Here is a 12381-nt window from a genome sequence, read left to right on the forward strand (position 1 = left end):
AAAACTCTTCCCCAAACTCCCAAATTGTTTCTTCCCCAAACCCCAAAAACTTTAACCTTAGACTGTCTACTATGGACCCCACCCCTTTCCTAAGAGGTCTGTAGGGGGCGTGCATAAGCGCACCAACGTGCCTACCGTCCCTGTCCTATTGTTTCTCTTATTCTTCTTTTATTTTTCTTATATGTACCCATTTCATGTATTCACAACTATGTATACACTTATACTTATTATCTTGTAAACAATTGGCAAATCAAATAAATAAATAAATAAATAAAACAACAATATCCAAACTCCAAGAATATCTAGATGGGGCCGGGAGAACCATTAGATTATTTCATTTCAGTCGAGTTTAACGTTCAGAATAATTAATATGATTATTAGGGGTTAAGTGATAGTTCTCACTTTAACCCAAATCATTGCTTTGAATTATTGTCGCAATTGATTTGGCAATAATCATCATGATAAATATTTGGAAGAATCAGTGCCTTCTTGGTTTGTTTCAGTGACTTACTGGGTCTTGGTGATGGCTCTGAAGTTTTCCTGGTGAGATTTTAGGAAGTGATCTTCTTTCCTAAGACTGAGAGAGAGGGACTACCCCAATATCACCCAGGTGGCTTTGTGCCCTGAGGTGGAACTAGAACTCACTGTCTCCCAGTTTCTAGATGCACCAAACATATTCTTGCATATAAAAACTTGAGCATTAAATCTTAACGTATGGTCTTGATCCTTTACACCTGTCATTCCTCTAAACTAAAGCTCAGTACTAAATTGGCACCAGATAAGGGTCAACAGAATTCACGAGGAGTTGGATTTGGACCGCTGGTGGCAACATAACAAATCTAAGCTAATGACGTCTTTAACTCCACCCTCCAGTGCTGCCTGCTTTTCTCCTACAGTGTATGTATATCACACCAGTTAATAAAGTTAAATTATTGGAAAAATAGCACTAGCACTAGCACTTAGACTTATATACTACTTCCCACTGCTTTACAGGCCTCTCTAAGCAGTTTACAGAGTCAGCATATTGCCCCCAACAATCTGGGTCCTTATTTTACCGACCTCGGAAGGACGGAAGGCTAAGTCAACCTTGAGGTGAGATTCAAACTGCCAAATTGCAGGCAGCCGGCAGACAGTAGAAGTAACCTGCAGTACTCACTCTAACCACTGCACCACTGTGGCTCAAAAGGGTTTTCTCAAATCCTGCTGCATCATTCGGTATAGTGGAACAATCCACCTCACTTTCTTTCACTTTTTCTAGGCCAAATTTGAAGCTGGAGGCCTTCCTAGAACTTTCCTGCCCAATTTCCCCACCCATTAATTGCTACACACGTACCCAACGCTACATAGAGTGATATAAGATAAGTGGAATGAAAAGAGGGACGTCCTTCTCCATCAAAGCATATGTTCCAGTGAATATTCAAATCTAATTTCTTCTGAAGCTTTTTTATTTTTTAAAAAATTAAGCCTCTATAGATTTGGATCCCCACTACAACTTTAGAGGCCTTTATTTAAATCAGATAGGGCTTTAAGGTTAAAAGGTAAAATGAAGTCCAATTAATTTGCCCCGTTTATTATGCACTCCAAAACTCCATACATTTAATTGGAAGTAAAACCAATTAATTCGGTATCCACAAGGGTGTATAAGTTTATAGCCTCGCCTGCATAATATATGAATAATTTCCTCTGTGATTCAGTAACTTATCTCCTGCAAATAGTTTGGTCGTTTTGTTAACGCCATAGTTTTGTTCGATTGCCGAAATGAAAAATTCTATTATCGTATCGCCGTGTGCTTAACTAATTTATGCACATCATCCACAACATTTGATTTATGTTTGTTTCCGTCTTACCTTTAAAGAACCAGATTTTTCTTTTCTGCCAACAATCAATACCTCCACTGTATCTTCTGCCCAGGCTGACTGTGCATGGATGACTAAAGTACTCTCAGCATCTGATAGATTTCTCAGTGCAACTAAAGCTCCATTGGGTTCCACTTTGAAGTCTGGGCTGGAAACTTCAAAGTTCAATTTGTGATTTTCTTGACAGTCATCAAATACCACTAAGGGGAGGAAGAGAGAAAGAGAGAGAAAGAAACAATGTCAAAAGTGTCCATGAAATATCATGCCATTGATAGCTAGTTGACTTTTATTAGAGATCTTATTTGGAACATTATTGGTCCAACGGTTTCAATTTTAATAATTGTAAACAGTTCTCTAATGATGAACAAGGGAGGGAGGGAGGGAGGGAGGGAGGGAGGGAGGGAAGGAAGGAAGGAAGGAAGGAAGGAAGGAAGGAAGGAAGGAAGGAAGGAAGAAAGGAAGGAAGGAAGGAGAAACTGAAGGGAAAAGAAGGGAGGAGGGAAGAATGGAAGGGGGAAAAGGTGGGAGGGAGGGAGGAAAGAAGGAAGATTGAACAACATTTTGTTGAAAAAGTCCAAGCATTCAAGCCTATCAAAAATTTTCAGAATCCCGACCTTATCTTCTCAATGTGTCAGCAGCTCTCCAACCAACTCCTACTATATAACATGCTAAATTGTAAATCACGGTTTGCAAACCATAATGGTTGGTCTCACACTAATAAATAATCCAATATTCAATATTATTCTCTGTCTATCCAACTCAGTTCTGCATATCCATCACAATCTTGTTTTCAAACTATATAACCTTTTATCGTTTAACAACAATGTCACAAAACATGTTCCAATGTCAATTGGTTATTCAGAAAGAAAGGCCTGATGGTTAGGTTCACACATTATTACCTCCACTCCAGAACAAAAGACAGTGCTTTATGGCCTTATACAATATATGAATTCATCCCACCTTAAGTGCCTAAGAGCTATTGTGCACCTGATAAAGACAAAATAAAAGGCATCCTCCAGCATGCATACAGATTTAAATTTATTCACCAAAACATTAACAGAAACTTGATTAAACATACTTGAATTATAGCAACTACTGTGAGAGTAGTTACTCCAGGTTTATAAGGCGAGAAACAGCAGGCTTGAACAAAATGTTTTCAGTAAATAATTATGGAATAATTGGTTTGGAGACTGGCCTGGCCATCTAAAATCCTTAAGGCTAACAAAAGCAGTTTGGGATAACAATTTTGCTTCATATTAAAGAACCAATTCTGTTGGTTTGATGGAAATTACTGTAGGATGATTGGTTTCACAATCAAAGCACCTCACTAAATATATGAATTTCCACACTTCAGCAGTGTAATAATTGTTATTGTGCAGACTACTGTAATTATGTTCAACAAGGGCTTTTCTTTATGGAAAGCTGATCACATCTACAGCTTCGAGAACCATCTCCGATGGGCGGTTGAATTTCCAGCACTCATGGAGGCAGAATTTATGAAAACACAACTTATGTGCATAACACCCATATAGAAATCAAGGATTCTCTAATAGAGGATTTGCTGAGACCTTGGCACCTTTGGGCAAGATGGAAAGATTCCTGTGTAAAACCAATAACCAGAAAGTCCAGTTGCTTCTTGAAAAAGCACCTTTGAGACAACCATGACCTGGAGGACTGAGAATCTCCATAGACAAGGCTATTCGGGAATTTTAGGCTGAATTGATCCATCTTTCGAATGAATGCAGAGCAACACCAATCCATTAAGAAACTCCAACCTATTTCTCATGTTCTTGTCCTCTAGGACTTCAACCTTCTGAGACAGCCCAAGATGTCCCAGGAAATTTGCATCTTTCAAGCCCCCTGGGAAGATTGTATGGATTCAGGTGGGCAGGGGAGTATGGTTCTCAGAGTCTTAAGCAAGCAAGATGGCACTTAACTTGTGATGTTGACACAAAAATCTCATCCTTGGTGCACTCTGAGCTTGGTTGTTTTCCTGCAGATGTTTCATTATCAAGCTAGGTAACATCATCAGTACTAGGAGAGAGTGGGGTGTGCAAATTGCATTTTTATTTATTTATACATCATATTTCTTAAGCGCCCATTCCCTTCTAGCACTGATGATGTTACCTAGTTTGGTAATGAAATGTCTGCAAGAAAACAACCAAGCTCAGAGAACAGCAAGGACCCCATAAATTCAACTCTGAGCTACAAACATTGTCTTCTATCGGTAAATCTCATACTGTTAGAGAAAGGTTGCTACTCTTAAGGCAATACCAATGAAAACTGAGGAAGAAGAGAAAGAATGTAATCAAATCTGAAGATTCAAGAGAAGGTGATCAAACTTTTGGCCTGTGACCTTACTAAAATACAATAAAATTAATTTAATTGAAACTGGCCATAAATCTACATCTGAACTTTTGGGTGCTGACAAGGACAGAACCTTTAATATTCAGGTTCTTCAAAGGTACTTAAGAGATCCATTCATTATTATGGAGTACATAATGAGCCACAAATCCTAATCAAACATTAAATACAGTATGGATAATGGGGCTCTTTACTGCAATATTGATTCTCCTTGCTGAAAATTCAGTTCGCACGCACAGTTATCCCCCAGCTGTAGCCAGATTCTAAAAACAGAACTAAATTTGATCCAAAAGGTATTTGTTCTGACCCAGGTTTCATCAAACTTAATAAAACACAAACACAAACTTAAAAGTAAAACCTTTTTTGATGCGGCGCTGGGAATTACTTGCATTCCCACCAAAACTCATTATACACAGTTCCTCCAGATAAGAGCAAGCTTCTCAGTGCTGTGGAATGCTGCCAAGAAACAGAAGTGCGATTAAAGCTAACATCAACCAACTCAAAAACCTAGAAAAAACTGACCAGAGTATAGAGCTTCACAAGGGATTTGGAGAATTACTGAACTGCTTTGCTTCCTGCAAAGCTCTTTGTCATTGAATACTGACTTTTATCCCTTATGGGAGGGGCAATCACCTCCCAGCCTTACTCCCAAGTTGCCTCTTCTGCTTCAGCTGCCCTCTCCTTTAGCAGCTCTGCGCACACACGCACTGGGAACAGACTCCCCTTGTTCCTCTGCCTCGCAACTGCCAGATTCCGAAAGCCCCAAAGGCAGCACCCCACTCTCAGATAGTCCTGGCCCCATCCTTGCACCGGCTGCTGGCGAACCACAACAGTACTATTTCTGTGCAAGCAAAATATTCATTTATTGATATCTATAGGGTTCTTCGGAAAGTCATTTCTGCTAAGTGAGCATCTTTATTGTGTTTAATATGCCGTATGGTATAGAATGAGATCCAAAATGTGCAATGGAAAGCAGGAAAGCTGTGCCAAATATTTCCTAATGGGAAAAAGAAAAAGAAATCCAAGCAACCTATATTTTCCGAAAGCCTGCTGCTTAATACCTACTTTATTAGCATAAGACCTGGTGCCAAGATCCTTCAGTGAGTTTCTGAAGTAAATATAATGCAAATTATTTAGGTGCTATTGATTTATTTACTCATTCCAACTACATGGAAAGGCCAACCCATATAACCACATTTAAATGACATGGCAATTGTTAAAATCCAACGCAACTTGATTCTTTTAGCATGTCTATGGAGATTCTCAATTACCCATGTCATGATTGTCCCAAAGATGCTTTTTCAAGAGGCAACTGGACTTTCTTTGCTTTTTTCCTTGAAGACATTTTACTTCTCATCCAAGAAGCTTCTCCACTTCTCATTGAAGAAGCTTCTTGGATGAGAAGCAAAATGTCTTCAGGGAAAGAAACATAGTCCAATTGTTGTCTTTTGAAAAAGTATTTTTAGAACACTTTGTTAGCATGAAATCCAGACATATAGATGAGGTTTTGGATTCCATCTCATGGAAGTGAAAAATAAATCTATAATTTATATTTCTATAAGCCATGATTAAAAATGACCCAAAATATTGGAGAGCTTTTCTGTGAAACACAAAGCAGAGAACCAACATTATCCGACATTGAGAAATGACACTATTTTCCAAAGCAAAATTGTTTCCTTTCATTGGAAGAATATTTACTGTATGAAAAGAAAATGTGCAATTATCTAATATTGAGGTTTTTTTAAAACAAGATAAGAACAAACACTTGGTTATCCTCCAAATTTCATACGTCTGTGATGCAAATTTCTAGTTGAAAATGTATATCACGGTGGTATTAGAGGAACTGATCAGAAAAACATACAATAGTAAACCCGTCATGCATTATATTAAGAAAATTGCTTGCAAATATAAACAAGATGGCATAAAAATGATTGTTATTAGAAAATGCATATTGAAAGGTGCAGTGGAAAAAGACTGTAAGCAACTGTTATCCATCTTGTTGAACCATTTCCACCTCTATTGTTTTAAGCTCACTTTTTGTGATGCCAAGAAAGACTCAGTTTAATTCCAAGAATCTCTTTGGGATTAAATAGGAATAATTGATTGGTTGTCAAAATTTAAGAGAAAATTCCACTCCTGAGGAGTAACCGCATAGCAACCAAGGCAGAAAAATGAGATGTCTCTATTTCTTTCAAAATGGTTTCCACAAATGGTAATCAAAACAAATTGCTTCAAAAAAAAAAAGATGGTGCCACTTGAAGACTTGGATTAACATTTTGAAATAGTGGCATTTTCCCTCACTCACAGAAAATCTGAAGAAAAGATGGAGAAAATAACATCAGAGGGCATTAAATCCATGTGAGGTCCAAAGCATTTCTTCCACATCATTTGTGAAGTGTGCAAAATCATGACATTCAAGATGGTAGTCGAGATCTCACAATCAACTCCTGCACACTTTTTTATATGTGTCACACTCTGAATACCACAAAATGTTCCAGGGTTTTGATTGTGTCCTGGGCCACCATTTTGGATTTTCGCAAGTATTTTTCTAACGTCTATGCAATTTTCATTCCTTTGTTTGCTTCTTTACTTTTATTTTAGTAACATGCTTTTCCTTATTCTTGTTTGTTTCTGCTGCTTCTCTCCTGCCTCCACCTCATCTTAAGTCCCACATTCTGTGAAAATCCTAAATATTATTTTTTAATCAGACATTTGTATTGCAGGAGAAGATGAGAGGCTTCCACCTATGAGGAGAAAAGATGTAAAGAAATTTGCAACATCCCTCATAATGTCATGATTCATTGCTACATTGGGAGGCCGCAGATGGCAAAAACGAATAGAATATATTGATTTCTTTCAGCCGCAAGAGTTTGTAGCAGTTCATGAACATTTGGGAAGTCTGAGAAAAATATCAATCAGAAGGAATTTCAGGAGGCTGGGATTACATTGTGCTTTCATAATTGTAGAACTAGAGCATCTTTTCAGTGGTTTTTCTGTTCTGCCTGGATGCTTTATGTCTGAACTGGACTGGAGAAAAGATATCTTTGGAAGATCTTGAAGCTTACAGTAAAATGGAAAATGATGTTTTGACAGACGCCATGTCAAGCTGCCTAAGGCTTTATATGCCTCTACAATTGAGACAGTAAGCTTCCACAAATCAGCAAAATAGCTCTGTTTGTACAGGATGTTAAACTGGTTACTATTAAGCCATGCTAGATATTTTCTGTTTTCATACGTTGCATGAACCCACCCTACCTATTTAAAGGTAGTCCTCCACTTATGACCACAAATGGGATCAAAATCCTCATTGCTAATCAAGGTTAAGTAATTTTAAATGAATCTCTGGAGTTGTTAAGTGAATCACACGATCGTTAAGCGAACCCAGCTTCTCCCATTGACTTTGCTTGTCTGAATCCAAGCAAATGGATTCGTGAATGGTGATCACGGGGTCTTGGGATGCTGCAACCATCATGAATACTGGTTGCCAAGCGCCCAAATTTTGGGCATTATTTTACTGGTTATTTGTGTGAATGCAGCCCTTGTAAGCAATTTAAAACTCACTTACTCCACACCAAAATCATACCACCATAAAATGGTGCCTCCTGCAATTCAGAGACAAATCTCAAAAGGGCACAGACAGGTACACAAGACACAGCAGAGTATCTCAATTTCCTTGAAAGAGCACTTCTCTCTGGCACCTTTTCCAACCCACAAAAGCCGTCAATGCCTCTTTGCAAGAAACGTTCTTTTAAAAAAAATGGCACAAAAAATCTACGGGAAGGCTATTTATTCAACATTTCTCCGAGAAAACATCACCCCAAATAAAAGACTTTGTCAATTCCCACCTGCCACACGATACCGATGTATTATTTCCAAAATACTTGTTTGTTCTGCTGGTAGAACATGATTCATCATTTATGTAGCATGGAGAAAGCACGAAGTGAGTAACACTGTGAAGCAGGCCTGTAATATCTTTGGCTCTCTTCACATCAGAAAGGAGGGGGAGAAATAGAGATATTTAAAGAACTGTGGGTAAGAGATACGTTTCCCTGAAAATAAACTTGATTGAATTTCCATAAAGATCCAGGTTTTTTTATCTGTGTTCATGATTGGCCTTCTGCCAAGAAACACTCTCTTGGCGTCTGTTTGGAAGCATTAAGTACCTGTTTGGATCATCCTTTTCCTATCATTTACCACACGTTCACAACTGTCATTTTCTTACACAAATACTTCCCCTGCCTAAGACAGTACGTCATTCCGACCTCGGATATTTTGCTTGTTAAATATCTTCCCATCTCCGAAAGGATGGAGCAGAGGGGAACCCAACTTTGCTCCATTCCTACTTTCCGCTTAAAATTGTTTCCAAGATGGACCGAATATAATTTTTGAGAACATTCAGGAACTGAGTTTTTGGCCTTTTTCCCACCCCTTCTGCATTGTAGCTATTTAGTGGTGACTCTATGCTAATAGCTACTAAAAGGCATAACTTGTGTTTGAATATTGACTCCTACCCTAGGAGCAGAGAGGTCCAACGGCTGAGAACAATGCCATTAAAGCTATGCCATGTAATCTTTCTGTTCAGAGTCATTCCCGACACATTTTCTATTCTCACCAAATATCGCCTTTGATAGTCCCTGACAAAGATGTGGGGTTTGGGGTGGAGGTTTTTCTGCATTCCTAACAAAAGATCTGATGAGGGGGCAAGGAAGAGTTGTCAGTCACAAACACCAAAAAGGCAGTAATGGAAATGAGTCTATGTATACCCAACACAAGCACACACAGGCATGCCTGCACACCAACAGATTGTCTAGCTAATAAAGCTAAAAGTTGTCAAATATTTTTTAATGTTCTGATTCATGTCGCTAAATAGGACCTTTGAGCAATGTGATGTCCAAACCTTGAAGTGGAAGATGGAGGGTCAGTTTCTAGGGACAAACAAATGTTTTAGTACCAATGAAGGAGAATATTTGCAGCTCAGGGTTCAAATGAGTATCCTTGGTGCTCTCTGAGCTTGGTTGCTTGGTTGCTCAAAAAACACCAAAGACTGGATGCTTAAGTGCCTTCTGATTTCTACTTCTCTTCCTTCCATCCGAGGGACACGGTGGCTCAGTGGCTAAGATGCTGAGCTTGTCAGTCAGAAAGGTCAGCAGTTTGGCAGTTCAAATCCCTAGTGCCGTGTAACGGAGTGAGCTCCCATTACTTGTCCCAGTTTCTGCCAGCGGTTTGAAAGCATGTAAAAATGCAAATAGAAAAATAGGGACCACTTTGGTGGGAAAGTAACAGCGTTCCATGCGCCTTCGGCATATAGCCACATGACCATGAAGATGTCTTCGGACAGCACTGGCCCTTCAGCTTTGTAATGGAGATGAGCTGGAAATGACAAGCATGTATATGCAAGGGGAACCTTTACCTTTACCTCCTTCCACCCAGACCTAAATTTCATATTGCCTTGATGAAACAATGTCAACTGTTGGGATCTTGGAAACAGACCTTGCCTGCTGTGGTGCCTAAATCTAGACAGCACCTCCTCAGAGGTCTATCATATCATGAAGATGTTCAGAAAGTCAATAGAAGCCTGCCTATTTTCTTTTGGCTATGGAGTAAAGTTACTCTACTGTTTCCTTCTTTCTCGTTTTGAAATTGTAATCTGCCCAGCGTTCTGTGCAATTGGGCAGTCTCTGGATTATATAACTAACTAACCAGCCAGCCAAGCAACTACCCAAGAAATAAATAAACAAATGAAAACCATGGGTCTAAAAATCAGTGATCATCAGAAGAAGCAAAATCATTTCAGTCAAAAAATTCAATCAGATGATGGTAGAAGATAGAACAATGAGTGAGCAGATGCTTTCACATTGAGGTTGCTATCAAGGAGAGCCTAGATGAGTCTCCAAGGAGCAAATTACAAGAAATGCTGTGTTAGCCAAGATTGGAAAAAGATGTGGGAATTAAAGGAAATGTTTCATAAAGTATGGGAACTTTCTTTCTCTCTGTTCCCTTTCACCCCACAACAAACTTTCCTTTCCTTTCCTTTCCTTTCTTCCTTTCCTTTCCTTTCCTTTCCTTTCCTTTCCTTTCCTTTCCTTTCCTTTCCTTTCCTTTCCTTCCTTTCCTTTCCTTCCTTCCCTTTCCTTTCCTTTCCTTTCCTTCCTTCCTTCCCTTCCCTTCCCTTCCTTCCCTTCCCTTCCTTCCCTTCCCTTCCTTCCTTCCTTCCTTCCTTCCTTCCTTCCTTCCTTCCTTCCTTCCTTCCTTCCTTCCTTCCTTCCTTCCTTGATCTTACCTTTTCTAAAACCAACCTCATGGAGATATGGAGATCAATAGTCAATAGCTTCATAGAGAATTTAGTTCTTTCAGCTTCATTCTCATTTAAGAAAAGTCTTTTAACCCTGAAGTACCCTCAAAGGTGAAGGTAAGTCCACCTGTCCTCCTCTAAAAATTACTTCTTGACCTCATCAATAGAGAAGACTTTACCCATCTTCCACCAGCCTTTTAGCCCAGAGAGCTATTTGAATAATGTTGTCTTTCTTTGGCATTAGAACAATCTTAATGATGATTATCCCTCAGGTAGTTTAAAAAGATAAGATATTAATTAGACTTGGCTTGTTGTCATTGATGATTATAAACCTTTTGTAAAGCATGAATAACAAGAACTCCCTCTCCCTTACCATCTTCATCAACTCTTGCCATTTCTCCAAACATTAGCGAGTGACAGTGTGTCTACATGCTGTCACATTTCTCATTTGGGTGGCATTTTGCTTCTGGCTAAATATACATGATCGTAGTATCCACATAATAAATGTTGACTTACAGGGAGAATTAGTTGTTGCAGAGGGAGGAGGAGAAGACATGCATGATAGATTCATATTTGTGATCTCTAAACAAGTCATGACTTTGCTCTTTGACCTCTTGAAGGAATGCTTGCTAATGAAGTAACTTGAATGGAAAGAACTGTCAAAGAAACCATTATTAGAAGACAGCTTTACCTTCAGTGCATATGTAATAACTTGATCTTTACAAGTACTGTAAAAGTGTCTCCATCCATCCATCCATCCATCCATCCATCCATCCATCCATCCATCCATCCATCCATCATCTCCTCCTTCTCCTCCTCCTCCCTCTAGAATTATATTTTAAAGAACCAATAGGGTTCTTTAAAGAAGACACTTTAAATTTGCTTATTTAAAGAACTGAAATTGTAATGAACACTGTATTTCAGAACACCTTCAGAAGGTTCCCTGGATATTTCTGAATGATTCTCTGATGTAATCTTAAAATGATTAAAATGTCTCCCTTACAAACAATGCTATATATAGTTTCCATATTGTGTGTCCCCTCTCCCCCCGCTGTGGTCACATCATCAAAATTCAGGCAGTTGGCAACTGACTCATATTTATAAAAGATCCAGTGTGCTGGGATCATGGGATCCCCTTTTGCAACCTTCTGACAAGCAAAATCAATGGGTAAACCATTACCAACTGCAACAATTCACTTAACAAGAAAGGTCGAAAAATGGAGCAAAACTCACTTAACAAATGTGTCATAAGTCAAAGGCTACCTGTATTCGCAGGAACGCCTTAATCTACAGTAGCATGGCTAACAAGAGGTATTAGCAAAAAATGAAGGTGAAAGAGATATTTGTCTTCTTTCCAATGAGTTCAAGGAGAGAAAGCATGGTGGGAAGCAATCAGTTTGAAAGGTTTCTTTGCCCATTTAATTTTACAAACATTGTAAAAAAGCAGCATGTAGCTAAGAGTCCTCTGTCTTCAGCATCTGGAACTCCAGAGTCTACAGCCTCTGGCCATGCAGAGAGGCCATTTAACTATTGGGACTAAAAGCTGCCAATAGACCTCTGTTCTGTCTAAAAGCTTAGCTGAATTGGTCCAAATAGCATCACTTTCTCTGCATGGCCAATTGTAGGCCTCTGGGAAAATCATGAGTAGGGGAGGCATGGTTAAAAGGGCCTGTCTTGTTAAAGCTCTCCGGGTAAAGGTATGTAGCTGATGTTTATGACTTTACAAAGCTTTAGTATGGCCACACTTGGAATACTGCATCCAGTTTTGGTCACCACAATATGAAAAACAAGATGTTGAGAGTGCAGAAAAGAGCAACAATGATGATTTGTGTGTGTGGAGACTAAGACATATGAAGAATGGTTGTAGGA

The 12381-nt window shown here is 39.0% G+C and overlaps 1 protein-coding gene across 1 annotated transcript in view; it reads right to left on the bottom strand.

Annotated features, from left to right (window-relative positions):
• Positions 1-12381, bottom strand: part of CDH13 (cadherin 13) — a 411322-nt gene that overhangs the window by 245638 nt on the left and 153303 nt on the right. The window contains exon 3 of the mRNA XM_087971432.1: positions 1848-2056. Within this exon, the coding sequence (XP_087827558.1) occupies positions 1848-2056 (209 nt within the window). The remainder of the gene's footprint in view (positions 1-1847; positions 2057-12381) is intronic.

This window comes from Notechis scutatus, chromosome 9, assembly GCF_049901735.1.
Source record: "Notechis scutatus isolate UNSWTSFEM ecotype Mainland chromosome 9, rNotScu1.2, whole genome shotgun sequence".
Classification (NCBI taxonomy): domain Eukaryota; kingdom Metazoa; phylum Chordata; class Lepidosauria; order Squamata; family Elapidae; genus Notechis; species Notechis scutatus.